At 44.5% G+C, this 25,423-nt stretch overlaps 2 protein-coding genes across 2 annotated transcripts; one reads left to right on the forward strand and one right to left on the reverse strand.

Annotated features, from left to right (window-relative positions):
- Positions 1-13,168: 13,168 nt before the first annotated feature.
- Positions 13,169-16,083, reverse strand: zic5 (zic family member 5 (odd-paired homolog, Drosophila)). The gene is made up of 2 exons (XM_070838188.1): positions 15,018-16,083; positions 13,169-13,608 (listed from the first exon to the last, which is right to left on the reverse strand). The coding sequence occupies exons 1-2, from the start codon at positions 16,057-16,059 to the stop codon at positions 13,169-13,171; spliced, it is 1,482 nt and encodes a 493-aa protein (XP_070694289.1). The 5' UTR covers positions 16,060-16,083.
- A 5,546-nt stretch (positions 16,084-21,629) lies between these two features.
- On the forward strand, positions 21,630-24,304 carry zic2a (zic family member 2 (odd-paired homolog, Drosophila), a). Its single transcript, XM_070838207.1, has 3 exons — positions 21,630-22,602; positions 23,795-23,958; positions 24,110-24,304. Exons 1-3 carry the CDS (start codon positions 21,630-21,632, stop codon positions 24,302-24,304), a joined length of 1,332 nt encoding a protein of 443 aa, XP_070694308.1.
- Positions 24,305-25,423: the final 1,119 nt, after the last annotated feature.

The raw sequence follows: 25,423 nt of genomic DNA on the forward strand, positions 1-25,423 counted from the left end.
TTCTAAAGCAATAAAATGTCTCGTTACTGTAGCTGCAGCACAGTTTGAGAAGTGTAAACCTATTAGCTAAAATGACTTAAAATATATCGTGTGAAGAGCTGATCCACATAAACACCTACTCTAAGTGAATTAGTTCTGTTTCAGTGTTTAGGAATATTGTTTAAATAAATAACAAGATTTTTTTTTCAAAGTGGCTAAAATAAAAGCCACCGTCTTGCAGGACAATTAGAATCAATTTCCAGGACATCGCAGCCCTTAGGCTGACAACAAAATGTTTTCTTTATTTCATTCATTTTCCTTATCAATTATTGCTTCCAAACCTGTTAATGAAATAGCTTTCATTTAAAAAGAAATTCGTTTCTTCTGCTTTCCTCCTTCAATAAGAATTCTGGGATTGAAATACAAACACACGAAATAATGAAGCTGCAGGAAAAGTGGCTGCACCTTTTTTCAAATGTAATTTAAGAGTAAAATTCACTATATTGTCATTATTATTATTATTATTACTTGTTAACGAGCGGAGCATAAAAAAGACGAATTAATTTAAAAGCCTCACGTGTGAACAGAGATCTTCTGCCTCTCAGGCCCTGATTTTATTTATCTTGCTTGGGACTTTTTTTTTTTTTTCTTCCACACTTGCACTGTGATGACTTCACACTGTATTTATTCAGCATTACCAGCTACTCTGTGCTCACTGTAAACGTGTGTTAGAGGAATATTTGATATTTTACTCAGGAACCACCAAAAAAAAAACCCAAAAAAACACTCCTGTTTTTTTTTTTCCTCTTTTTTTCTTTAACGCAGAGCTTTTTATTTCCCCAATGATGCCAGACGCCTGGCCAGCCTCCCTTTTTTTTTTTTTTTTTTTCTCCATTGCGTTTGCATTATATGAAATTCGCGGCCTGTCTGTGCTGCCTGAGTGATCTGGCACATGTGGACCATTACTAACTTCATTTGAGAAGATCTTTTGTCTGAGTGTCCCCGTCAGCAAGGCAGTCCGAGGGGACGGAGCGGCGAGGCAGGAATCAGGATCAGAGATGTTAAATCCCAACTTTTTTTTTTTTTTTTTTCCTCTTTATCTTTTGTCTTTCTCCACCTTTATAGTGACAGAAATCTTTCTGATGCAGCAAAATCCCACCAGGCCCGTGGGCATCAAAAAAGCTGAATAACACTAATTTTTAAAACATAATATTTCCTGCAATTTATTATTGTTCACATTTGTGTCACTTATTTTATTATTTTTTTATCACTGCGGGTCAGAACTGGAGGATATGTGGCTCACTAGAGAAGACAGGTAGAGAAATATTCTGGTGTTGAATGTGCAGCCCACCTGCTGTAGATCCATCCTAAAGGTGATGGCCTGTCTCTATTTCTGTCCCTGTCTTTTAATTTAACCCACCAAACGTGTCCAGGCCTCTGTGTTTGAAGGCCCTTCATGCTTCTTGCAAAGTTTGGTTCTTTGAGGTCCGTTTCCCTTCAAGTCCAGGCTGCCCGGGGTGTGTCTACCTGGCGGCTTAATGTGATCTGCAGTTGTTCTATAAAATGAATGCAGCTTATTAACAGAAATGAAACAAACCTCAGGCTGGCAGCATCTTACCCACAGAGGTCTTGTCTTCTATGCAAATTAGGAAGTTGTCCCCCAAAAAGGTAAATTCTAAGTAGATGATTTAAAAAAAAAAAAAGAATATATAGGTAAAAACATTTTGAGGTGACTTTACCTTCCTAGACAGCCCTCCTCTCTTGGCCTGACTCCCCCCAGACTCCCTTCTCCTTAACGGGCTCAGATCAAAGGCTGACCGGCCCCGGCGGAGACCACTAAAATCGGAGCGCTTTGTCTGCTGTTGCCAGGAGTGAGGAAGGGTGTTGGGGGGGAGAGGAGGAGGTGGTGGAGGAGGAGGAGGGGTGACATGGTAATGAGACTCGTTACAGAGCGACAAAAAGTCTCTGCAACTTTTTCGTTTTTTAACTCAAGTGTCCTTCTGCCCTCTTCTTCGGACTCTCAAGTTCTCTCGAGAAGTCTGGCTGCTGACTTCAACCCCACCGCAGCACAGGCTTCTCATTTTTATTTGCAGACCACTTTGTTTCCTGTGGATCACAAAGACTGCCAAACAATAACCTGTCATGTATGTCAGGATGCTTTTTTTTTTTGTCCCCTGACTTATCTGAGGGTGGGAAGGAGGCTGAAGGCGATTTTGACCTTTCTGTCGCAGTTAATTCACACATTCTACAACATCCCCGCTTTAATTAAATTACGGCACTACACCTACCTATAGACTAGCTTTTGACTCCTGTTTATTTGTTGTTCTTTGTGGTCCGTGAACGCACCAGACGAGGCGGGCCAATAGAAACTTTACGCGGCCGGCACAGACAGTTGAAGGGAGGAGAGGAGAGAAAAATCACCTCAGCGCCTCATAAAACGAGCAGGTCTGCGGCCAAACAGGCCTGATCACATCTCACACCTGCCCCCAAAAGTGCAGCAGCACGTTAAGCCAAAGCCAAACACATTTTTCTCTCAGTGAAAATGTGATTGAACACATTTTCAGAAATGTTCGGCTTGGCAGCGCTGGAACTTTTCAGGCCAAAACGCGGTACGCTTGTGCGCACTGGTGCGCGTCTGATCTCGCTCTGCTCTCCGTCTCTTTGTTTCCACCGTGTTTACCTGGAGCGGGTCAATATCTGAGGATCCATGAACCTCACATTTTACTGTCCATTTCCAGGCGATGCTTTTTTTGGGCAAAACGGTGCGAAACAACCACGTGATGACTTTTTGTTGGGACGTTCAGAACTTCTTGCACTGGTGGATTAAAGGGTGTGTCAGCTTCAGGCTTCACAACTCAAAGTTTATAAGCAAACATTACGTCTGTGCTGCTCCTCTCGAACCTGCGGTGAATTAACTGGAACTCTTTTGCGCACATGATCCCTGATAATTTCCCAATTTCTCTGCACCATCGAAAAGCCAGTTTGTTTTTTTATTTATCTGCGCCTCCCTCTCTCTCTCTCTCTCTCTCTCTCTCTCTCTCCCTCTTTTCTTCCCCCTCTTCTCTCTCTCTCTCTCTCTGTGCTCTCTGCGTTGAGCAGGTGGAGGCCGTGCACCTGCACACACAGCTGCGCGCACCTTGTTATTGCTGCCGCTGCTTGACGCACAGTTGAGCGCAGCACACGGTCAACAACACAATCCCGACAATATAAACCTCTGCAGTGCCACAGTTTTCCTCCTCATAGTGCTTTTTTTTTTTTTTTTTTTTTGATGGAGACACGCCAGCACATTGGACTATTTCTATAAATGATTTAGGACATTTAGGAGTAATTCTAAATGTAAATAAAATGCCAAATGAAGAATCTTTGATAGGGAATTAGTTTTATTAGATATTTAATATATTTATAATATATTAAATAGGGATATACATCCCAAGAGTATCCGTGTATCTCTTGTTTGTCATGCTCCGGACTTCAACATGACACCATCTAATCCAATTAAACACGATAACCCCGGACTCACGTATTATTCTCCTCTTTTTTCCTTCAAGTTGCTGACAAGCACTCTTGGTTTTGTGTGAAAGAGAGAGTCAAGAGCCCTCTCTTAATCCCAGGCACGACTAGGAGTGATTGAAAAGTGAAAGAAACCCCTCATTGGTCCTCGAGCTTGATGGTGTTTTCTTTGTCCAGTACTCTGTCTCCTTGTTTAGTGCTCTCTTCATGCATAGCAGTCCATTATTATAGGTCTTTACAGGGTAATCACGTGCGCCGAGCTGGTGACTGTTATTAGCTTGTATCAGAGGAGAATCTACATCACTGAAACATGAGAAATAACCACAATTAGGCTCCTCTGTATTCATTATCTTGTTAAATAGTTCGAAGTTGTAGCACAAGCAGGGCGGCTCATTGGGATTTAGGAAACAAACACATTTTTTTTGTTTGTTTTTTTGCTGTTTTAAAGTGTCTAATTAGTCGTTTGTTTAAGCAGATTAGATGAGCGCTTGTTATATTAAAAAATATATATAACATAAGTTCTGTTTTAACCCTCCCACCCCACACACACACACACACACACACACCCACAGAGCAACTTCTGGGATAGTCTGACATTTTAAAGGAGAACAATCAAAATTCTTTAAAAAAAAATAAGAAATCAAAATTTGCAATCAGCATGTTAAGATTTTTTTTTTAGGTTCGTATTAAAATTCTCGCAAATTCGTAACTTTTTTTTTAAGTGTTTCTGAGGAAAAGCCACGATTCCCTTAAGCCCGAGCCCACATAACATATTGTAGGTGTTGCAAAATGACAGGTAATTGACATTAATCCGCTCTCTCTGAGACTCAGGGGGGATCTAAAGTAAATGGGGATACGGTTAATGAAGCACCGCTTGCCCTTTGAATCTCGGTCACAGTGTGCAGCGGGGAAGTTTTGGGGAAACTTCATCCGTTTAACGCACTTTCCCGGCATGCATCATAAAATATGAAGAGCAGGCGCGGCAGTGATTGCGCTGCACAGGTTCAAATGAGGAAGAGTCGGATTTCTTTTAAAACTTAAGCTAAAAAAAACTGAAGAAAAAAGTCAAATAAGTAACTTTTAAAGTGACGACTCAGTTTATTGCTCTCAGTTTATGACACCTCAGAGACTCTAATAATTCGTCATTACCAAAAGCCTTTCAGTTCCCCTGCAACCACGGGGTTGTTATTATGCTTATTATCATTCATATTGTGAGTCCTCCCAATAGGAGCTGTGACAGACAGACAGAGGCCAGGTGGGAGAGTTAGACTATGAGCGTAAGGAGTCGCACCTCTCCTCGCCATGCGCGCTCCGCTCGGTGCTACAGGGGCCTGCGTAATGAGGGCACCTATGGGGCCCTCCTGGATGGAGAGGTGTCCTAACCTCGCCACGGCCGGTCAGAACTGAAGCACCGACACCTGCGCGTCACCCCTCCTCCTCCTCCTCCTCCTCCTGGCTCCCCACCCCCCCACCCCCGGGCGGCGCCTGCCACAGCCCCCATCACCGAGAGTTCATACTCTGCGCGCACAACTTTTGACAACGATAATGATGTGCATGGTGATGCTGAAAATCTGAGGAGGGGCTGCAGTAGGGAAATAAGGGCTCTCCGTGTCTGTACAGGGGAGGGGCCCTTACATTTCTCCTCAGGACCAATTCACTTGTGATAGAAAAGCACCACTCTGCAGCCTCCCACTGAAGTGATGAATGCATAATCTGCTGTCTGGTCTTCTCACGATCCGGAGAAAAACACTTTAAGAAAAAGCAGACTTCAACAAAAGAAGCAATGCTTTTAGGATTAAGCACATTAGCTTATGTAAACAGCTGACATTTATAATTACCACACCTCATGTGATAAATACAGCCCTCCTGAGAGTTACATCTCATGTTCCTAGTTTTTTGCTGAACTATCAGTCATGTTAATAAAATATCATCATCTCTCAAGGTTTAGTGTCACTAAGATGGATAAGCTTTGATAGTTTGTGAGATACACTGTCATTTACCATGGCAAGTGTCTGCGAAGGGCCAAAAGGTGCCCATCCCCAACGGAGCTGGCCTAATTATACAATTAGTCTTGTGATTGGGACAGTCCAGAGCTAAGTGTCCTGTGGGACAACCAGACACATTATGGCTGTCATCAGTATCTTCGCAGCAAGTAAAAGAGCTCGGCCTGATAACTGTGTGCCGCTCGTGTCCTTAGATGAGGTGGAGGGCCGCTCTTTGATTCAACACGTCTCTGTTTGTTAAACAGAATTCCAGCTTTTCTGCCGAGTGGGGAAAGTGGATGGAGAGATGTTTCCTGGACACCATTAATACCATAGGTCATCTCGGTATTCAATCATATATGTCTTAAGCCTCATCTCCGGCCTTGGCAGACCAACACCACATCTCTTTGAAGCCACCTTTCAGATGGAGACCCCATATCTCAATCTCATTGCCTATCCAGCCATATATCCGCTCTGGCTTATCCCTGGTCAGTTGGAAACATCAAGACGGCACATTTTCTTCTGCCCGTCCAGACCCCTATCAGTCATTGCCAAACCCAGGTCTGTTAAGGGGAATGGGTGTGGGGCTTGTGATGTTTGGGATCCACGCGGACACCTCCATGAAGTCAGAGGGAGGTCTCGGCTCTGCGTGGTTGAGGAGGCTGTGGTGCCTCCACACTGGATACTTTACTGCTGGTGCGCTGGCTTATCACACTGGATTAGAGCTCCTGCCGTGAGACTGGAAGCTGAGGATGATTGGGAACCAACTTCACCAGTTTGCCAACGACGAACCTGTCGTGGCTCAGCTACGTGAAGACAGGGAGACGTCTGTGGGCAGAGCAGCAGTCAGACTCTTATCTGCTGCTGGCACAGATTACAGCCCGTCTTTGTATAACCAAGACTGATTCTTGAGTCCAGTCTGCTCGTGTTCCCTCTCTCCTCACCTGGACAGAGCCCTCTTCCCATATTCTCCTCTCTCTTCTCCAAGGATGCCCCCACTCCCCTCACCCCAGCTGCGATAGAATGATCCCCCCTCCCCTCTAAATGCTGACCTTTTCAGCAATAAAACCAGATGCATTCAGGGCCAGCCCTCTGATGTTGCAGGCGTGATAGTTCTGCACAAATCTGGCGCTGATACCAATCTTTGCCCACAATGGAGAGAGGGATGGTAAGAAAGAGGAGGCAAAGGAAGTGGGGGTGGATTAAAATGGTGGACTGGCACTATGCTTTTGAAATCATTTTGATCAATCATAGATAGGTTTTTAAGATATGCTAAGTTGAAAAGGAAGGCAGATACGTGGATTTGAATTTGATTAGTGGGGGTCGTGGTGGTGAATATAATCTCTTGTATATATAAAAAAAAAAAAAAAAAAAAAAAAGCACCAGAGGCCTCAAGTATGTCTCAACATGTCTTCAATAAAAACATGTGAAACGTAGATTATGGTACTTATTTTGACACAAGCGCAAGCAAGTGTTTTTTGGGGGCTCATAAAGTAAAAGAGAATCACAGCATGCTCGTTTGAAATGAGCTGAAGCTGATTTAGAGTCACACAGGATGTTCTTCACGTGCCAGAGATGAAGTGGTTTCTTTCAGTTCGCTCTAAAATACCTTGTAAACAGTATCATCCCTTGGCACAAATCAAAATAACCTACACTGAAAAGTCCATCTGGTTCTTTCAGATAGAGTTCAGCGTTTCCCTCCACCCTGACAGCCCTAGTTTCCAAGTACGCTGAAGCCTACATCCTGCATTTAGAGGCTTTTAGGAAAGCCCTGTCATTCAGTAAGAGACTACTGGGGCAGCATGCTCACGCTTATCTGCACTTTAGTTTCTACTTTCTGGCCGATGGGCTCTATAAGGGCCAGGTAGCGGGGCCTGGCTCATGCGGTTGTCCGTGGACGACCTTGCTCTTCTCACCTACTGCCTTGGAGTGGCTCCCAGTCCTGGGATGGGGCTTTGGACCGGCACCAAGTCTCTACCCCCACAGATGTTACCAAGCCACCAGATATTATGTCAGTTTCTGAGTGATGCATCATGCTCCTCTGAATAGCTGTGATAAACGTGACAAGATAGGAAATCAGCTCAGCAACCTGATTCCTATAAGATTGAATGAAAATGTTTAGAATTGTGGCTCAGTGGTGCTGCACTGATCCCTCAAGTCTGAGATTGTCGTCTCATCTGGACGTTTTCTTGTATTTGTCCTTTAAAATACTAACAAGAACTAAATCATGATTTGACTGTCAGACATGTGCTTCATATAATTCAAGCTGGTAGATGAAATTTTGTAATTTAAAAAAAAAAAATCCCACCACTTTTTAAGACAGAGTCTCTCTAATCAGCCTGATGGCACTTGTCAGTGCAGTTTCCCAAATTTCTCTCTGAATAATATATTTTCTCTTCTTTTATTTTTTATTTATTGCTCCTCTCTGGTTTTTTTTTTTTTTTTTGTGGCTATTTTTAAACACTGAACCCTCAGATTAATTCCAGGATGCTTAATGAGTGCACAGGCTTTTGAGGATACTTTGGAAAAGAACATATTTTAGTTATGCTTTGATATTCTAGTGCGTTCATTATGAAACTTTATAAAGGGGGGAAAAAAAAAAAAAACTCCTTGAAATTGCATCTCTGAAACAGAAGAACAGTGATAAGCTGTTCTAGCTGCTGACATTCTGTCTGAGATGGGAGGTGAGAAACAACACTTTAAATGTCAGAGCAAGAATAAACCCATTTCTTCCACAACGCACTATGCAGGTTATGATTATATTTAATTGTGGAAGCGATTAACCCCCTAAGACACCAACGTGCCTTTAGATTGCTGTATAGAATGGGCTCAAACTATGGAGGAAACAACCATAGTTTTGTAGTTTTGTCATGAGAAATAGAAAAATCATGATGTGCTCACTGGGTAATTGATTTAATGAAGTTCCTATGAAACTAAAAACCAAGTACAGGTCAGTTGAGTAACCCCCCGGCGCGCCCATTGTCAGATGTTTAACTCTCGCACTCCTTTGGGAAAGACATCGGGGCTAATAGGTGAAACCACAGCTGCTGAAGTTGGGCTGCAGAGAGGCGAGGTTCCCCCTGCAGACGTCCGACAGTCCGAGTGCAAAACCGGACAAAGAATCCCCCCTCCTCGGCTTCCACCATCCACGAACCAAGGGGGGAAAAGACTCCGTCCTCAAAAAGCACTGAAGTTTGGAGTCGCTCCGTTAACTTGCCGCCGAGCTGGAGCGCACGTACTGTAAAAACCTGTGCAGAGCAGAATAAAAGCTGAGTCTGTGCGCTTGCCTCTATTGGAAGGAAGGAAAGAAAAAAAAAAAACAGAAATCAGCACCGAGGGCAGTCTTGTTGGAGCTGAAAGTCTCCAGTTATCCGGGAGACGTGCAGCAGCAGCAGCCACCGGACTGCGTTGTTTCCTGACTTGATCATGAAAGTGTAGACAGTAGGCAGGTATGGAAACAGCTGGCAAAGTGCCTGGATGGTTAAACATGTGGCCGTTAAACATGTGTGTTTGTGAGGGGGGGAAAGGAGAATGTGAGCAGCGGAGGCTCCACGCTGAGGCAAAGTTTAGACCTGGAGCAGACAAACAGGTGTGTGTGTGTGTGTGTGTGTGTGCGCGTGTGTGTGTGTGTGTGTGTGTGGCGAGGACGCGCGCGCTTCGGTGTAAACGACTGGACGTTAAACGCGTTTGTAGTTTTGCAGTAAACGTGTGAAACTGTCCGCTCTGCTTCACAGCAAAGTTTGACGGTGCACTAAATGAAAGTGAGTCCTTCCTCGGGGTTCTACGGTGCGAGCAGAGGCTCAGGTGAAGAGCGGCAATAATAAAAAAAAAAAAATAATAATAATAATCTGACCGGAATTTCTTAATCAGCCACATCAGGTTCCGTCCTGCCCTCTGAGATCTGGGCCTGTGTCTGAGTGCAGCGCTCCTCATGTTGGTGCTCTAACTTTAACCAAGCTGCTAAAATGTTCCAAATACACCCTACTGGACTCTGTTCGCCCACCCTGGCCCTCTTCCTCACTCCCGGGGTCTTTACTTCCGTTTGTCACTCCAATTCTTCTTACCCACTTGTCATTTTTAGGAGCCACAGAAGTGTGATTTAATGTTGTGACTCTGGCCCTGAGCTGTCACACGGTGCTGCTCTTCTGTTATATTTGATTTCAGTGGAGAGGAAGAGGAGGGGGGAGGAAGAGGAAGGGGGCTCTAGGTGCCTCTCCACACCTGCTTGCTTGTTCACAAAAAGAAAAAACATAAAAACCAGAGTTACATTTAAAAAAAAAAAATCCTCTTTCTTTCTTTCTCTCTCCTTCCTCCCCCCCTCTCCTCTCCTCTCTCCCACCCCAGAAAAGCTGAACGCTTTGCCGTCAAGGTGAGCCAAGCGCACCGCCGTCTCAGGCGCAGGTGCTCGGATCAAATGACCTGCGTCTTTCACAGAGCCTCTTTAACTTTTGTGGCCAAAATGATCACTTCACAAGCCGCTTTCGTGCGCATTGTGCCAGCAGCATTCAGCAGAGATGGATAATGCTTGTAAAGTCTGACAAGACGGCATTTGTTTTGCTTCTACGCTCGTCTGAGAAATTATCATTCAACCCCTTTAAAGGGCGCAATTGAGAAGCAGCGGCGTTTTCACTGCGACTTTCTGCTTTGTCCTCTCCAAAGTGGCGTCTGCATGTCTGACTCTGCCAGTTACTGATTTGCAGGCAGTATGTTAAGGTGGCCCATGTAAGTGATTTCCACGGGCATCCCACTAAAGGAGAACAAATCGCTGACAAAGGAGTGCCTTTCCCATTCAGCAGCGTCGTTAGGACAACCAAAAAGTATTTCTCAGATAATAAGTTCTACTTCAAAGCGTTTCTCACTGAAGGGTGACTGCTTCACTCCTTTTATTAAGTCTCCCTCCTTTTTAATGCCGAAGGAACTGTCTCTGGTTATTTTTCATCGTGTTTATTTTGCAACACTCATTGAGCCCTTGTTTCCAAACAGGACCTACAAGAGCAGCCCACTCTTCAGGCCCTTGTCCCCATAAAAGTCCACGCACAAAACGAGAGGAGGCCCACAAGTGCGTGTAGTTTGAATGAAGCAGCAGATAGTGGTTGTGTGTGTGTGTGTGTGTGTGTGTGTGTGTGTTTTTTTCTTCTGCTGGAGGACAGCTGTAAAATGGAGAAAGTTTCTAAAGTGCAGCCAACAAACCTGCAGTTGTTGCCTTTTCTAAACGCCTCCTGAAGTGGATCTTTGCTCAAAGCTGTAAAAAAAAAAAAAAAAAAAATTGGTGACTGTTAGGGACTGTTTGCTCTGCGGTGCTGATGAAGTGAGCCCCTGCCCCAGCATCCTGCAGGCTGACCCGAGTCAAGTGTCTTAATTGATGCAGCGTGGAAGCTCAGAATAATTTTATAGGTGTAGGTGTGTGTGTGTGTGTGTTGACAAGTTTTCAATTTGTACTCTTTTTCCCCCCCCTCTTTTTTTCCACTGTGTCCACTTCTCACCATAAATGGGAGCAGGGTGCGCGCAGCTGCGTGGGTCCCCTACCTGCCCACGGTGCGTCCTGGGCTCTGATTGTGGTTCATTTTGTGGCAGTTAGTGTTTTTCCAAGCAGACATATTCAGATGCGAGCGTCTCAGCCACCCGATTGCCATAGAAATCCTAACGCACCATGAAGAGCGTCAAAAGCGGCCCGGTCCTTCCTCTCACAAGCTGCGGCCTTTGAAGTGGTGCAGGACTCGCGTTGGTCAATTTTAATTCTATAGACTGGACAGGGAAGTCTTTGAAAGTGAGATTGTGCGTTTTAATGGAGGAAATAAGAAGGGGAACTTGTTTTATACACTCTATACAAGGCTTTGCTTATTGTCAGATATCTTTTATCTTTTATTTTTCCCATGAATGATTCATGCCTCGGCTGCTTTGTGCTCTCGCGCCTTTCAGAGGTAGCGCCATCAGGGGGCTATAAGTTTTCCCATTAGCTCAGTGATTAGTTTCTAGCAGCCTCCTTGGCCCGTCAGGCCTATTTCTGAGCTAGCAGCGGATAGAAATGTCAGGATGAACAGATCTACTTCTGCCTGTTCTGTCTGAGGAGAGAATGACATTAATGTTTGGTTGGATTTCACGTGATAAAGGTGATTCTTTTACCTTTCGTGCACAGTTTCCTTCAGCAGGCTACATTATGAAGCACAAATGTTTGTGTCACCAGTCCATTTCTATCCTGTGAATCTCAAATGTCCAGAACTTTAATTCACTACATTCATAAATCATAATAATTTGACACTTGTTAATTAGTTACTGTATATATCCTGTTTTTTTTTTTTATTAATTTTTTAGAATGAATTTTATATTGTAAATTTAATTTTGAACATCAAGGGTCTGCACAATCATAGCTGATTCATCTCTTTTTTCTTTTTTTCTTTTTTTTTATCCATCATGTCCAACTGCACCATGCACCTCAAAGAGAAAGACAGATCACTACAAAAGGCATGCGAGAAAAGGGACGTTTCACATTACACAGCCTATTCAAGTAAATGTTTTCTTCTGTTACAGACCACAATTAAAAGTAAAAACGTGAACAAACAAAAAAAAAAAACAACATAAAGTTGGAGGGGTAAAATAAAAAACATCAGCAGGGTCCTATGTATCACCAAAACTGATATTATTATTCTTTGGTGTTCCTGTAATTCCAGTACAACACTGATACCAGCAAATAAATTACAATGTACAAAACAACATTTTTTTGTAATTAAAACTACACAACATTCACAAGCATCAGTACAGTTACATATATACAAATCCTACAGGGTCAAAGCCTGTCAGTGTAGACATTTAGGGTCTCAAGGGACTTACTCGTACTCTTTAACGAGCATAACACTTGTGTATTTTGCATAAAATATAGTCTTAAATAGTTCTTAAATATTACAAAATTCCATCCAAACACGTGTTGTATAAATCTGAAAAGTTAAATGAGAACCCTTAAGACACTCGGATGTTTTTTTTCCCTCCTTATTGATTTATCAAAGTTTGTACCACATCTTGCAGAAATCACATGAAATAAAAAAAGAAAAAAAGAAAATCCAAAACAAAAAAAAACCCAACTCGTCTTCTAGATTCTGTCCATTCACATTTGTTGCCACTCGTGGGGGGTCACAAGCTGTACCATTTGTTTTCCTTAAATGTCTGCAATATGACAGTGATTGATGGGCAGGCAAGTTATTAAACTGCAAAGGGGATGATGGGAGGTCACGTGAAAGATTTCAGCACACCAGTTGAGTCCTAAGTCATGCAGTTAATTAAACCCTGAATATTGCTCTTGTAAAAAAAAAAAAAAAAAAAAAAATAGTTCTGAAAAGGTCTTGGCTCACTTTAAAAGTCTGGTCCTTTCAAATAAGCAAATACATTTTAAGCTTCTTTCTCAGCTTTAATGTTTTATTTTGACAGTCTTGGGTCTACGTTTTGGGGGGGAGGGGGGGGGAGGGGGGAAAGGTCAGGGGTCACCCTCAGAGAAATCCCTCCATGTGTTACTGGGCCTGCTTTGCATCCACGACAACAGTGAACCATCTGCGTTGAGCACAGTCGTTTGATAATACTACAGTGAAAACAACTGATCAATATCCCAGGCGCGTGGGGTGGGGGGGGGGGCAGCACGGGTATGTACACACACCTTAACGGGTCAACTGGGTGACGGGGTTGACAGTCACGTGGTTGTAAACGGGCCATCAGAGCATTGTCCTCGGGTCTGAGTTTCTGAAAGAGTCCTCGTCGTCTGTGTCTGACGTTGGCACGTCGCTGGAGGGGGTGTGGAGGTGGTTGGGCCCCGCGCTCCCTTGGCACACATACCATTCGTTGAGGTTGGTGACCTGAGGGGAGAGGTTCGCAGAGCGGTTCCTGTGCACCTCGGAGCCGGGCGAGAGAGGGTCTCCGAGGGGGTTCGTGGAGGAGATGTAGTTGACGTTGGTGGAGGGGGGCGGCGGGGACTTGCAGTGCACCTTCATGTGCTTCCGCAGAGAGCTCGGGTGCGTGTAGGATTTGTCACAGCCGCGGACCTTGCAGTAGTAAGGCTTGTCACTGGTGTGGACGTGGGAGTGCTTCTTCCGGTCGCTGCTGTTGGCGAATTTTCTGTCACAGCCGTCAAACTCGCACTTGAAAGGTTTCTCTCCTTGGATAAAAACGGGAAACAGATGCAGTCAGTGTCACGTGCAATAATGTCACAGCCTTTAAAACTGACGTGGAAGCGTCTCCGCACAAACCACGAGATAAGAGGTGAAAATGACGTGTCCACGTCTCCTGTAACCCCCCTGATTCTCGGGACACCACTTTAAATAAATACTAAGTGAGGGCTATTTGTCATTAGTTGCTGTGTGCAGCAGCCTGTGCCTCTCCACTGGGGCTTCCTCCTCACCAGAGCTTATTCACTTAACATCTACCAGAGCCACTTCTCCACACCCACTTGTCCAAAGCATTTTCCTGTGTGAACACGTGTAACATGCCTTTAGGCCCTCTGGGTTACATGTATGTGTGTATGTTGGGAGGAGGAGGAGGGGGTTGAGGGGGTGGGGGGGCTCAAGAGACCACCAGGGGCCGTTTATTTACCGTGGTAGACTCTGGTTATAACTCATCACACACACACTCACACACACTTAAATGGAACACATGCATTGTTTAAATCATAGTCTGCACTGTGCACACGTGTCAAACTGATGACTGCAGTGCAGTTTTCAAAATGAGGAGCAATAACAAGATGTAACTTTGATTTTCTGGTGACTTCTATTTTGGCAGATTTTTCAGTTATTAACTTGAGGATTTCACATCAGTTAGTTGTGTGTCGAGGCCTGTCGGTGCTGGTGGCACAGCACCAGCGATTCAGCTCTCTCTCTCTCTCTCTCTCTCTCTCTCAAACAACACAATAAAGATCACTAGTGAGATCTGATGGTGGTGGAAAGCAAGTCCAGAACTCGCTGAGTTAAACGTCAACGCAGCTCTGACCAGCATTTTATCCGGACTCAGTTGTTTTTGGTTGAACAGAATATCCGGATAGTTTTTTCTTTCCCCACATTCAGTGTTACAGCCCACAGCTCCCACTCCACTCCTGCTGCTTAACGCTACGCCAGTGCTCAGAGCTAATAGATGTGGCATGTGTTATCATATATTACATGTCTGTGCACCGTGTGCGCACACTCGTCGATATATAAACCGAGCTTTTGCGTAAACGTCCCACGCCTGGGGATAATTACATTTACGCGTGTTCGAGCGCTGTCCTGCATGTACGTAAGCACGTTTTACAAATCGTATGCCCTAATCCTCTCACGCCAACGGCAGGCGTCTAGGCGAGTAAAAAAAAAAAAAAGTTTATATTTAAGAAAGGAAATGAAACACGTTTACTCACTGTGCGAGTGCGTCATTCAATACAACTTTTTGCTCGCTGTGTGCGCAATTACGCACGGTCCAGCCGTTTAGGACGTGAGCAGCAACACAACACAACACAAGGTCCTCTCGGGTAGATTAGAATGCTCGCAGAGCTCGTGATATTTTTCAGATTGCACGTTTTACACAATGAGAAGTACTGACCTGTGTGAGTCCTCTTGTGAATCTTTAAATTCTCCGATCGAGCGAACACTTTTCCACAACCCGGGAAAGGACACGGGAAGGGCTTTTCTCCCGTGTGAACTCGGATGTGATTGATCAGTTTGTACTTCGCTTTGAAAGCCTTCCCTTCCCGTGGACATTCCTCCCAAAAACAGACGTGGCTGCTCTGCTCCGGTCCCCCGACATGCTCCACGGTGACGTGGTTGACCAGCTCGTGCATGGTGCTGTAAGTTTTAGAGCAGGGCTTCTTCTGACTTTGCTCCTGGTCAATCCATTTGCAGATTAGCTCTTGCTTTATGGGCTGCCGCATGTACCTTAAAAACGCCCCCGCCGCTCCGTGAGGAGCAGAAGCGATGTTCACATTGAGGTTCATGGAGTTGTAGCTGTGGAGAGAAGAGGGTCCATAGTGCTCTGGCCTGTGCCCGAAGTGCTCTGGCCTGCCGTAGATGTCCCCCGGTATACCCAGGCGCATCTGCCCATTGAGGGCATGGTGGTGGGCACCTGGGGACGCTTGGTCGTGAAGTCCAGTGAAAAGTGAATGGGCCCCACTTTCCGAGTGCCCATAAGCACCTGTTGGGGAGATGAACATGCCATGGTGATGAGGGGAGGAGGCGGAACTATGCTGGTCGCCAAGTGCATGCATAGCAGAGGCTGAGAGTTCTCTCCTGAGGATGAAGTCCCTGCTGCTTGAGTAGCCTGAGTGGGGGTGAGCCACGGGGAAACCAACTGTGGTCTGAGCAGAAGTGAAAGATGCCGCGGTCTGGGCTTCGGGATGGCTCTGAATGTGCTGAGATGGGCTAAGTTTGAGAGCATTTGTCTGTGCCATGTGCTCTGGTCCAAATGGAGTGAGTGCCACTCCGGGGTCGTTGCCCAGCTCCCCAGGGTGGAGGTGGGCATGGTGGGAGAGAGGGTGATGCCCCCCTAGCCCCGGGAAGCCTGTCATATTCTGATGAGGAAGGGGTTGAGTCGCTGCCAAATCCGCTAATCTTATCGCCGGATTCCTCTTGCTTAAAGGGGGTTCCATAACTACACTGACAAGTCCATCCGCACTCACCGCAATTGTTTTTCACCACACAACGCCCTCTAAAACATTAGGAAAATGTGTATATAAGGGGTCTATAAGTTCTATTGTCCGGCTTCTAACTCTGCTTGCTCCTTTTCCCACTCTGTCCTCAAGCGATTGGCAGAACATACAACAGTTGGAGGACACAGTGGGGAATACAGTTTAGAAATGGCACTGCGGGTATTGGACGGATTTTGGTGACTGGCAGTTAGAAGAACGAAGCGATTGGCTGTCGTTCAGCGCAGGGGCTCAGCAGGGTTCCGCCCCCTCACTCTCTTTATCGCTGTTGACTCCAAAAAGTTGTACTCACAAAGTTACCAGCAGATCTGTTTGTGCGGCTCTCTGTTTACTGGCGCTGGCGCATGTGGATGACCGAAATGTCAGTTTATGTGACGAATAAAGCCCCAGTTTATCTGCGGCTTGTCAAGTGCTTTGGTATTGATTTGATGTCGTGGCTGAAAAGGAAGAAAAGAGAGGAAAAAAAAGCCCGCTGCTGGATTGGGTTGGGTGTGTGTGACTGGGTGTAAGAGATGTGGCCAGTGGAAAGATGTGTAAAAGAAGACAGCGGCGATTGCGCAAAGTGTATTTGGTATTCAGCATTTTTTTTATTATTATTTTTTTTTTTAAGGTGCCAAAAAGCATTTTCTAAAAACACGCAGCTCCTGAGACATGACATGACATGACAGGAGAATATAAAATGAAAAGAGCGCACCTGTGGAAAGGCACTGCACAGCAAAAACTATACCAACTGTCTCACTGAAAAATTAAAATTCAGTGAAAATCAACTAAATAAAATAAAATAAAATCAGAAAAATAGGATGCTGTGTTTTTTTTTTTTTTGGTTTTTTTTTTTAGCTGTTGTTCTTTTAACCCTGTTCTCCCTGTCGCAGCCATCACCCACTGTTACATGAATCTGATTTATTTTCTATGCATGTTGATGGAAATAACTAGACCACCGCGCTTAAATTTAAAGAAGCTTTAATGTGAGTTTTGGATAGTGTGGGCTGGCATCCCATAAATACTGCAATGCTGAAAAGAGGAAAACCAATAAAACTGTCTCATTTGATCAGACATTTTTCATAGCACCAATAAAAAATATCCAGTTAAAATAATTAGTCTTGGCTTAAATATATAAAAACCCAAGTCAGACTGAGATCTCCAGCAGGAGAGGAGGACTGAGAGTATTACAGCGTAAGAAGCAGTCATGGCAGGACCTGTGAAAGGTGTCACTGTTTGCATCGCCTTTTTGGAATTCTGGCTGTAATTGAAGTTGGCAGACACTTGCTAAGCTGTGTTTAAGTTGCCTGTGACCATTTGAATAGTCCCTGGTGACAGCAGGACGCGTCTGTCATTGACATGTCTTCATCCAAACACCTTTCCAATCGATTTGTGAGGGCTGGCCTCACACTACAAAACCACCCCGTCACCTGGCTCCACGAGAGCGGCTGTAACCTGAACGGGAGCTGCCCTTAGAAATGTAAAAACTTCAAATATATATCGATCAGCAGCACCTTTCTCCAGTCGTGGGCATGTTTTCTAATTGATTTCCACCGTGGCAGAGTGGGAAGGGTTTGCATGTTATGGGCCTGTTGCACGTGCTGCTCTGCTGAAACTGATTTATGAACTTGATCATCAGCAAATGACAGAAAAGCTTTGAATAGATGGAGAATGTGAAAACTTGTAAAAAAAATTAAATAAATAAAAATCAGCATGTTGCTGTCTGACAAAATGTAGAAATAAATAAGAACATAAATACCAGCTCACAGTTAGACTTCATGTTGGTGTGGTAGAGTTCATAAACCAGCTATGTTGTTTATTAACAGCTGCTACTTTTTCTTTTTTTTAAAATTGCACAATGACTCGGATTTGTATTTTAGTCAGAATTTAAAAGTTACAAAAAAAGAAAAAGAAAAGAAAGAAAATATAAATATCCATGAGCACGTGTGTTCTGCTGTCTCGGGGATTTAGTTAAATAATTAAAATATGAGCAGAGCTTCTGGAAAACCCCATAAAATGATGATTTGTTTGAGGGCCCCTGCTTCAGACAAATTGAACAGCACGTTAAATAGGACCTGAACCCACAAAGTCAGCAGCGAGAATAATTATTTTACTGGGACCAGAATAACAAAGGTTACTCTGTGAACTGTGGCAATTTGGGAATATCCTGCAAGTGCAATTTTGGCATCACTCTCAACACTTCTTGGTGACAAAGTCGCACGTTGCTGCCGAGTTTTTCCACATTTGTCATATTTTGACATGTCAAATGGGTGCAAATTGCTTTATTTTACGCATATTTTTAATTATCTAAATTTAAGGAGGGGAAACTGGGGCTTGGAGGAATGGAGTTCATTTTATTGACTCACAGCTTCAAAATCACCCAAAGCTGTCGATGCCTCAGACGGAAAGGGGACATCTTAAACCTCTCTCTCTCTCTCTCTCTCTCTCTCTCTCTCTCTCTGTGTCTCTCTCTCTCTCGCTCTCCCTCCCTCCCACACACACACACACACACACACACTCTCTCACTCTCTTTAAAACAAAGACGCTTTGTCATAAACAGGGTTATTTTACCAAAAGGAGTCAAGAGGGCAACATATGTGGTCTTAAGGGGTCAGAGGTCAAACATCCATGAAACACAAGGTCACGGAAGCCACATAAGTAACCTTCCAGTGTGTCAACATATTGATATTGTCAGATAACAGAGAGGAGAAATGAGCCTTTGGCCCCCACACTATAACGCACAGGCACAGCGTCCTAAAGTGACCAGGGCTGCTGACTTTATTGATGAGCCTCACATCACACTCACAATGTAAAAGCAGGTACTTTTTTTCTCACTTCAGATCATAGCATTTCATTAGATTCATATTTTAGGTCTGCGGGGCCATTTCCCAGTGCTGCTGCTCCTAAAACCTGTTGAAACGCAGCTCTTTGGGGGTGTTTTCAAAGGCTGGGACCCCCTTTCTTCTCCAAGCAGACCCCGCAGCCATGTGCTTCTACCCGATAGATTTTTCCCCCTTTTTTTTAATTTTCTTTCCCTTTTTTCCCCTATCTGGGGAAGGTTTTGTGGTTTTCCACAGAAATAAAGAACTTCTTATAAGGGTCGGCAGACGTGACTTTGAACTTGGATCAGCTCCTGCGTTTCCTGTGGTGCGGGTTGAAATAGACTTGGAAGAATGGCACACAACGCTCAGCCTGTCCCACTCTGAGCTAAGAGACACCACAATTTCAAAAAGTTTTTAAACGTTTCCCTCGCCTTCACCGCTTTTTTCTCGTCGCCGAGAGAGCACCGGAGCGCTGAGGCATGGGGGAGAGGAGTTGTGAAGTGGAACTGGAGTACTTGTGAGATTTTGATTTGGTGCAAAATGTAAGTAAACTTCCTTTTGACTTGACTGAATGAGCAGCTGCGGCGCATGGCCTGTATACCCCCGTTTGGACGCAGATGCATGCTTGTGATGGAAAGTTGCCAGTAAATGAAGCAAATCCTTGATTTAAAAAAAAAAAAAAAAGACTTCCTCCTGTAAGTTAGGTGTGTTTGTGCTTGTGTGGGATCCAGAAAGGAAATCCCACGAAGAAAACCTTCAGGTTAACAGAGTAAAAAAAAAAAAAAACACACACACACACACACACACACTCTGTCTCTGTGGCTGTAGCCTGATGTTTCCTTGCCGGCATCGTTTCTGGAGCTCAAACACGCTCACAGACGGAATCACAATAACACCAGAAGGTCTCAGCTTCAATATCAGCTGACAAACATCCGACTTTTTCCCCGCACAATCGTTATTACTGTGAGTTCAGGAAAGGCTCGACCTTACAGGTCACTAATGGTTAACTTGGATCTAAGCGCAGCTCACCACCATAACATGTCACTTAATTGCTGTGGTGAATGTGAGAACCACCGAGGAAACAGAACCAACATATGGAACCATTAAAAGAACCAGCAACAACCACTGGCGGTTGCCAGTGTGAGCACTGGAGCACCACTAAAAGCCCAGTTGTGGTTCTACAGCCAGTGAAAAACCACTGGACTCCATATGGAGCCACACATGCTTTTTCAGCTGTGAAGAATTAAGAGGCGAGGGTCTCCTCAGAGCTGAATTATTCAATAAACTTTATCTTAACTTAATAAGGGAATAATACCACAGATCAGCATCTAAAATGTGTATGTTATATGTCGAAATAGGACGATTTGTTACAATTTGGTCTGATGCTTTTTTCTCTCTTAAAAAAAACAGGAGAGGTGGTACAGCAGCAGTGAGTCCATTAAAAATAATTTTTGCATTAGTACATCAATAGGGTGTCTGTTTAGCATTTGCCAAATAGACTTGACGCGCCCTCAGTATTTTAGCAGACTTTGGAAATCAATAAAATATTTGGATATTCATGCAATGAAGCGGTGCTTTCTAGAATGAAAGATTCCTGGATGGGATGTAATTTAAAACTCTTTCCCCTTCTGCAGCATGCGTACTGCACATTCCCCACTGTTAGTATAGTGTGGAGTGTTTAGTATTAGTATTTTTTTTTTAAGATATCGTGGTGTTTTCAAAGCCTTGTGTTCAACAGCATGGCTGCGTGGAGGCTGATGGTGGAGCGTGCTCCCGTTTTACTTTCCAAATGTGAAATACACAAAAAAATGTTGTTTCATATTTGGATTAAAGGTAATAACCAATAATCACTTTCCTAACCCTCCGCTCTGGGGAACTTTTCCCTCCCTGGATCTAAATATTCAGATCTAACTCCAGTCTCATTATTTCCAACCAAATGTCACATATTTGTCTTTTACGCACACTGTAACTTGGCACCCGCGGAATATAAACAACAAAACCATGTTCTCTTCTCTCTCTCGTCGTGATCCTCTCGTCTTGTATACCCCCCAAAAATCTTCTCCTAAAAGGAGGCGGTAATTATTAGTGGAAAATGGCGTTGCACTATTAAGTCGCCAGAGCGCTACCTGCTATTGGAGGGGCACCTGGGATTGATGAGGCGCAGTGGCCAATGAGACTGCGAGGAACGAATGAACGGGCTCCAGTTAAAGGGGGCGGAAGAAGAGGTAGAGCCAGTCCACGGAGAAACAGGGACCCTCCGCGATAAACACACAGGCGAGCCAGAGAAATTAATACATGCCCAATCGGAACAGCGATTTCTGGGATGCTCCAACTACTCTCGCTCTGTGTACGCAGAGGACACCTAGTAAGATAATTATTTAATTCCTCGAGTACATTTTAACTGTCGCAGTCAAGAGAAGAGGACACAGGGAAACTCTTCACTTCGTTACATTTGGATTTTTTTTCTGAGGCGCAAGTTAACTAGAAGTATATTCAGTGTTCGATAAGCCGAGCTGATTGTTTTTTTTTTTTTCCCCTCATGAGCGGAGCAGCGTTTTGAAGCACGCCTGATATGGTGTTTCCGAGTTGGAAGTTGAATCGTTGCGTGCCAGCATCAGCGTTTGATTTTGTTCTTTAACTTAACTCCGCCGTAGCCCTGAACCGTGCGCTGATTCTAAAACGACCACGACAGAAAGACTGCTCGCTGAAATCATGCTACTGGATGCTGGTCACCAGTTCCCCGGACTGGGAGTGGGGTCATTTGCCAGACACCACTCGGCGAGCGAGATGCAGGAGAGAGACTTGAGTTTGGCACAAAATAGCTTTGTAGACTCCGCACACATGGGTGCGTTTAAGCTGAACCACGATCTCTCTCCGGGACAGAGCTCTGCCTTCACCACCCAGGCGCCGGGCTACCCCGCTGCGGCGCTGGGGGCTCACGCCGCCCATGTCACGTCGTATGCAAGCTCCCCTTTCAACTCCACCAGGGACTTTCTCTTTCGTAGTCGTGGCTTCGGAGAATCCTCTCCGGCGAGCGGCCAACATACTATTTTTGGCCCCACGGCGGGATCCCTCCATCACTCCCACACAGACACTCAAGGCCACATTCTGTTCCCCGGGATCCACGATCAACATGGGTCCCACGGATCCCCGAATGTCCTGAACGGCCAAATGAGGCTCGGACTACCCGGAGAAGTTTTCGGACGCTCCGACCAGTACCACCAGGTTTCCAGCCCGAGGACCGACCCGTACTCGGCCGCGCAGCTCCACAACCAGTACGGCTCCATGAATATGAACATGGGGATGAACATGGCAGCCCACCACCACCCCGGTGCCTTTTTCCGCTACATGAGGCAGCAGTGCATCAAGCAGGAGCTCATCTGCAAGTGGATCGACCCCGAGCAGCTCAGCAACCCAAAGAAGTGTTGCAACAAAACTTTTAGCACCATGCACGAGTTGGTCACGCACGTCTCGGTGGAGCATGTCGGTGGACCGGAGCAGACCAACCACGTCTGTTTCTGGGAGGATTGCGCCCGGGAGAGCAAACCGTTCAAGGCGAAATACAAACTGGTGAACCACATTCGGGTGCACACCGGGGAGAAGCCTTTTCCATGTCCCTTCCCCGGCTGTGGAAAGGTCTTCGCACGGTCGGAAAACTTGAAGATACACAAGAGAACACACACAGGTAATTATCCCGAACACTGAAGGGTTTTTTTTTTTTAAAAAAAGAAATGATTTAATTCAAATAGTAATCTCGTTGTTAGTGATTTTGAACGTGTGCGTTTGTTTCTGCTCTTGTAGATATTTGAGCCTCACCAAGAGCAAATTGAAGGTTAAATTATCAGAGGCTATTCCAGGCTGCTTAAAGTAGTTAGTATTCGCAGACGTAGTCAGAGCAGATTTAGGACCACATCTAGGAGAGGGAGGAAACGACTTAAGGATGGCTGGAATCCTTTCTGCACTGTAAAGCTGCACCGAACCCGTTTGAAAGTGGAGTAAAACACTTTCCAAATGTGTAGAAAATAATTTCTCCCGGGGGGGCTGGCGGTGCTTTATTGTTTGGGGGGTAAACTTTAAAAAAAAAAAAAAAAAAATGGGTCAAAGGGGACAGTGGGAGCGCGCTGCGTTCATCGCAGAGCAGCCTGGTAGTAAATCACAGCAGTTAGTTTTAATGTAGCTTCTTCTGGATGCTGCGCTCCCACAGTGGTTTATTTCTGACACAGGTTTGGGCCTGACAGAAATAATATATATATATATATTTTGCAGTAATCGATTTTGAATTCCCGTTCGTGTAGGGGTTGTGGGGTTGGGTTTAGCCGAGGACAGCACCATGTAGTGCTGTTTATGCGTGAGGAATGCCTTTTGTTTTCTCACGCGCCCCTTTGATAGGAGCCAAGGTGCCAGACAGGACCATTACCAGCCTTTCGCGTTTGGACTTATTTTCTTGGGAAATACGTTATGGTGCCGTGCCATGAAATTGCTCAGGTGCTAATTAGATTTTTATTGTCTCCCAGCAAATGGTGCGCCTTCTGTAGGCCTACTGAGGACGGCCCTGTCCCCCTCTCCTACCCCCCTCCAAATCACTATGCGCATTATTTAGGCTAAATAAGACGTAGTAACCCCCCCACCTCCCACCACCACCTCGTTTTAAAATGAGCTTTCAACTTTCACAATTAGGAGGGTAGTTTTAAAACTGTTACTGCTGTGATTTTTGTTTTTCTGGCACTGTACACTCAACTTTTGCATTTGAATTTTACGCATGCAATGAGCTGCACACATGAGTTGTTACACACTCAGCCCGAGGCATTTCTCAGTAAAATATCTGATCTTCTTTCCTTTTTTTTCTCTCCCCCCCACCACCCACCACCCCTCTGCAGGAGAGAAGCCGTTCCAGTGTGAGTTTGAGGGCTGCGACAGAAGATTTGCAAACAGCAGCGACAGAAAGAAACACATGCATGTTCACACGTCGGACAAGCCATATCTGTGCAAAATGTGTGACAAGTCCTACACACACCCCAGCTCTCTACGAAAACACATGAAGGTAAATAAGCCATGTCAGGATATGTGTGCTGAATAGTCACATGTATGTGTCAGGCCTCTAAAAAAAAAATGCACTGATGCAAGATTCAAGTGATTTTCTTCCCACCAAGCGTTTGATTGCGAATAACTTATGAATCTGTCTATTTCTCCAGGTCCACGAAGCCTCCCCACCAGCATCAGACTCATCACCAGCAGCCAGCTCTGGTTATGAATCCTCCACACCTCCAGGCCTGGTGTCTCCCACCACCGAGACCCAAAGCAACACCACCCTGTCCCCAGCCTCAGCAGTGCACAATACCACCAGCCACAGTGGCCTATCCTCCAATTTCAGTGAATGGTATGTTTAGGACTAAGCTGGAATGAAGCAACACACACTCATTTCACAGCACTGGACCATCCAGCAGGAGATTGGGACACGTGCACACAAGAGGCACACAAACATTTGTTTATTTTTTATTTTATTATTTTTGATTCACCAGGAATGATGACAATTACCAACAGAGGAAAATATGTATAATAGTCGAGGTGTATTTCATATTGTAAATAATTACTAAAAGCCCACTTTCCCATTGGTTGTGATAGTTTGTCAGTCTTTGGTGTACTATAGATGTTCCTTCAATGGTAGCTATTTCTCTAACTGGACTTTTAGTGCACATATTACGATAAAATTGTACTATAATGTTGAATATTGTGATCCTAAGGCAAATTGATTGTACTATACTAAACATCTATAAACTGGAAAGAGTGCCAAAGTTAACATTTAACTCAAACAGACCACAATATTATGCTTGTGAATGTATATTTTTTAGTTTGCTGGGCTTAACTTGTGATGTTTTGTGCTTTGCAAGTTTGAATTGTGAAATACTATCTGGAAGATTGTGGGGAAAATAAACGTTGTGCCGTTCGATTTTCTGTAACTACACCCTTCCTTTTGTAAATATCAACTGCCATATTTATCCATTTGTAATTAAATTATGGTATTTACTTGCTACAGATGAAACAGTATTTATAAAGAATGTTTCTTTACTATAAATATGTACAATTACGAGCTAAACATGGGCAGTTGTTTCGTTATGTGCTTTTGTTCAAAGTTTTAAGAGGTGTTTTCTTCCTTATTGTGATAAGAATTTTACTGCATACAAATATAATAAAAGGTGTTGCAAGTGCTAAATACTGTATTTCCTTTGCTTTTTCATGCTTTTCTATTTTGCTGGCTGCTGGTGCAGTTAAGTGAGTTACTTCTTGCTTTTGGAGGCGTTTAGTCTGGTTTGGAATTAATCAGGTATTCCCAGGAAAGTCTCGGGCTTTTACAAGTTTAGTCATCAGCTTTTTTTTTTTTTGATCAAATGTTTATACCCTCATTTCTTGTCCTGAAGAGCGTGGTGGTGTTTTTAGCTCAGGCTTTTGGAAGCAGGCTCACAGGGCTCAGACCATGTGGCTGTTCTATGGTGCTGAAGAGATTTGGG

The sequence above is a fragment of the Pempheris klunzingeri genome, chromosome 10 (assembly GCF_042242105.1).
Source record: "Pempheris klunzingeri isolate RE-2024b chromosome 10, fPemKlu1.hap1, whole genome shotgun sequence".
NCBI classification, from domain to species: Eukaryota; Metazoa; Chordata; class Actinopteri; order Acropomatiformes; family Pempheridae; genus Pempheris; species Pempheris klunzingeri.

Coding starts and splice junctions, on each gene's coding strand:
- zic5 (XM_070838188.1), bottom strand. CDS start 16,059: ATGGAACCCCCTTTAAGCAAGAGGAATCCGGCGATAAGATTAGCGGAT. Junction 13,609..15,017: donor TCACAAGAGGACTCACACAG/GTCAGTACTTCT, acceptor TTTTTATCCAAG/GAGAGAAACCTTTCAAGTGC.
- zic2a (XM_070838207.1), top strand. CDS start 21,630: ATGCTACTGGATGCTGGTCACCAGTTCCCCGGACTGGGAGTGGGGTCA. Junction 22,603..23,794: donor ACACAAGAGAACACACACAG/GTAATTATCCCG, acceptor ACCCCTCTGCAG/GAGAGAAGCCGTTCCAGTGT. Junction 23,959..24,109: donor CTCTACGAAAACACATGAAG/GTAAATAAGCCA, acceptor CTATTTCTCCAG/GTCCACGAAGCCTCCCCACC.